This window comes from Seriola lalandi, unplaced genomic scaffold (genome assembly GCF_002814215.2).
Source record: "Seriola lalandi dorsalis isolate HSWRI2012SDOR001 ecotype SW California unplaced genomic scaffold, Sedor1 jcf7180002054104, whole genome shotgun sequence".
Lineage (NCBI taxonomy): Eukaryota > Metazoa > Chordata > Actinopteri > Carangiformes > Carangidae > Seriola > Seriola lalandi.
In genome coordinates this window covers 191,058-194,099 of record NW_019524657.1, presented here as the reverse complement: position 1 = coordinate 194,099, position 3,042 = coordinate 191,058, and the positions used below count along the sequence as shown (strand labels likewise).

Here is a 3,042-nt window from a genome sequence, read left to right as displayed (position 1 = left end):
CCGCAATTTAAAGAAATTATTCAACATTTATTTGTTGCCAGTGCCTATTTCAGAGGAGTTGCGCATATATATATATATATATATATATATATATATATATATATATACACACAGTACGTGTGTCTTGATTGTAAAGCATTTTTCAGTAGAATTCTTGCACATCCTCCTCTCTTCTCTCTCACCTTCTGCAGTGACGAGGCGACCACTGAGTCTTCACTGGACGCTGTGAACAACCACCTGAGGAAGGTGGGCAAGGCACTAAATGTGGACCTGGGTCACTTTGCTCCTCAGGCCATCAGATGTTCCCTCAAGGATCTGGTCCCATATGACCTGGTAAGACCGCTGAGATTCACAGAGATGCATTATCTGTGTTTGACTGAATTATTTTACATTTTTCTTCTCTGATGAGGGACATGAGAGAAAATCTGTCACATGGTGACACATTAAGAAAACAAAAACACTACATCTATTTTGTTTATGGTGAATTTATAAGACTTAAAATATAACTACAAAACCATAAAAAGCAGCATTTCACAACAGCAGGGAAAACAATTCAACAAATCAACAGACCCAAGTTCAAGCTTACTACCGTTATTTTCTGCCTGTATTCGTTTGGACAACAGGTAATCCACCACAGCAGTGTGCTAGCATTAGCTTTTCCCCCACCAGGCAGTACAACACTGTAAAGGCACAGACAGGAACACAGTTGTATCACAGCCGATTTTTCACTTTGTCGTAGACATCCAATCAGAAGTAAGAGAAAGACAGACAGCACCATCAATACCTTTTTTTCCAAATGTTTTTTTTTATGTCATGTCTCGTAAAACTTTGTGTTTTCTTTGTTGTATTATTTTCTCTTTGATTGGTTTTTATGTCCCACCATCGTGGTACAAGATATGCAGGACATTATGTTGTCATGCCGATGTCCGTGACTCTGTAGATAAATTCTTCTGAACACGAGAACTCGTTAGAAACGTTAGAAACTTCATACATACCACAGGTTCATACTTACCACAGGTTCTTCAGGTGGAGTAGATGATCTGATTAGATTTTGCAGCATATTTCTGCACAAATTTGCATATTAACGAAGTAACACTGATTTTGCAGAGGCTGCTGTCACTCGTTAACAGACGGTTTAAAATCTCTTGTGAATAAATAACTCAAGAACAAGACTTATGATGATCTGATTAGATTTTGCTGCACAAATATGCCTCTTAATCATTATGTTTAACTTCTGTACTGGTTTAAACTACCAGTACTGTAAACATACGTGTTCTTTGTCATGGAGCTCATGGTGGAACATGAAGTGTCTCTCGCATGAAATTTAGCGTCATTTATTTTTAAAATATGTTTTTTCATTGCAAAAGTAGGAGGTGTGTTTTCTCTCTCTCTGTCTGTTCAGACAAAAGGCTGGAGTAAAGAGGCGCAGGTTGAATTCCGCAGCGTGGTCAGCTCTGCAGCAGTGGAGATGAGGCCTTTGGGTCAGGACACAGACTCTTTGCTGGTGGACCTGAGGAAAGCGCCCATGGACCAATCCAGTGACATACCCATCTCTGTCAGAGAGTACCTTGTTTTCATTGAAGTGGCCAGGTACACGTGTGGAAAAAATTCAGACTTTCTGAGTATCGAGCCCTGCTACTGAAGACGTCTAACTCTGGCTGTGCTCTGTGTTGATAGGTTTTATTCTCCAGTGACGCTGAGCAGGAGGCCCCTGCTGTACTACCCTCCTGTCTATCCCAAGATCAACACAGAGCTCAATGCTGTGGTGTCCCACATCAACGACCCTGCTGACTTCTTCATCCAGCTGGTACTAGATATGCACATAAAGAAACGCACATGCACTATATGTATATAAGAGAGGCTCAGATGGCAGGGATATAAAAAGCCTTGTGGTCTTAGAAGAGAAAATATAAAGGTTAGCATTTTAAGAAAATCACAAACTATCATCAATATCAAACTATTATCAATATTTTCATTTGGTGTGTGCCCCCCGCCCCACACCCACACCTCTCTATCCCCGACCAGGTCGACAACATGGAGTCCTTGTTGCTTTCGGCCAAGCTCCAGGACTGTTACAATGCGACAACCATGGTTGGACAAGATGAGCTCTGCATCTACTGCCCTGTGATTGGACAGGCCTGTGTTGCCCTTTACGATGACAAGCAGTGGTACAGAGCCCAGGTCATAGGTGAGGCTGTGTGCACCTGTCAAAGGTTTTAAATAAATGTCTGTTCTGGATATTGCTTATTACTGTCACGTCATAGTGAATCAAACATATACCCAGTTATCCGAATGAGGAAGAGACTAGGGTTTGTCACAGTTGCAAAGTGGCTCCTTTACTATATGTTAAAGCTCTGGTTTTGTTAACAGAGACTTGAACTGAAATTTAGATCGTGTGGAAGACGATCAATGCCACGTCAATTGGGCAAAAGGGTTACTTTGCCAACTAACCAGAAGTATGTATGTGTGTCTGTGTCTGTGTCTGTCTGTGTAGGTCATCCAGGGGGCAGAAAGGTGGAAGTGCGGTTTGTAGACTTTGGCAATAAGAAAATCTTGTCAGTCAGCGACTTGAAGAAGATCAAGGATGAGTTCTTTGCCCTCCCTTCCATGGTGAGAAAACAATTTTGATTGGTCAGCTGATATTTATTTTTAGGCCTTCAGCAGCATTAGGCAGCATGTCGGCCCATACATCCGTCTCCGTCTGTCCGTCCCAGTCTCCTGGACGCTATATCTCAGAATTTCTTCAAATTTGTTACAAACATTCGCTTGGACTCGAGGAAGAACTGATTAGATTTTGGTGGTCAAAGGTCAAAGGTTAAAGGTCATCATGACCTTACATACAGCAACTGTATACTACAACTGCGAGGCGGTAATTCTAGTTTACTTTCGTAAACAAAGAAAACAACATAAACTACGTCTGCTCTCATGTGGAGTAATGGCACACCTTGACTGTTTTCACTAATAATCCTCAAGGAAGAATCTTGTCTAGACTCTGTGGCCGCTCATTTCTGATAACAATTCTGCGGCATTAAAATCAGCCTA

General features: G+C 41.6%; 1 protein-coding gene across 1 annotated transcript in view; it reads left to right on the top strand.

The window, feature by feature from the left end:
- Positions 1-3,042, top strand: part of rnf17 (ring finger protein 17) — a 19,674-nt gene that overhangs the window by 6,265 nt on the left and 10,367 nt on the right. Inside the window, exons 14-18 of the mRNA XM_087173208.1 lie at positions 192-333; positions 1,403-1,590; positions 1,678-1,807; positions 2,026-2,188; positions 2,495-2,610. Coding sequence (XP_087029334.1) covers positions 192-333; positions 1,403-1,590; positions 1,678-1,807; positions 2,026-2,188; positions 2,495-2,610 — 739 coding nt within the window. The remainder of the gene's footprint in view (positions 1-191; positions 334-1,402; positions 1,591-1,677; positions 1,808-2,025; positions 2,189-2,494; positions 2,611-3,042) is intronic.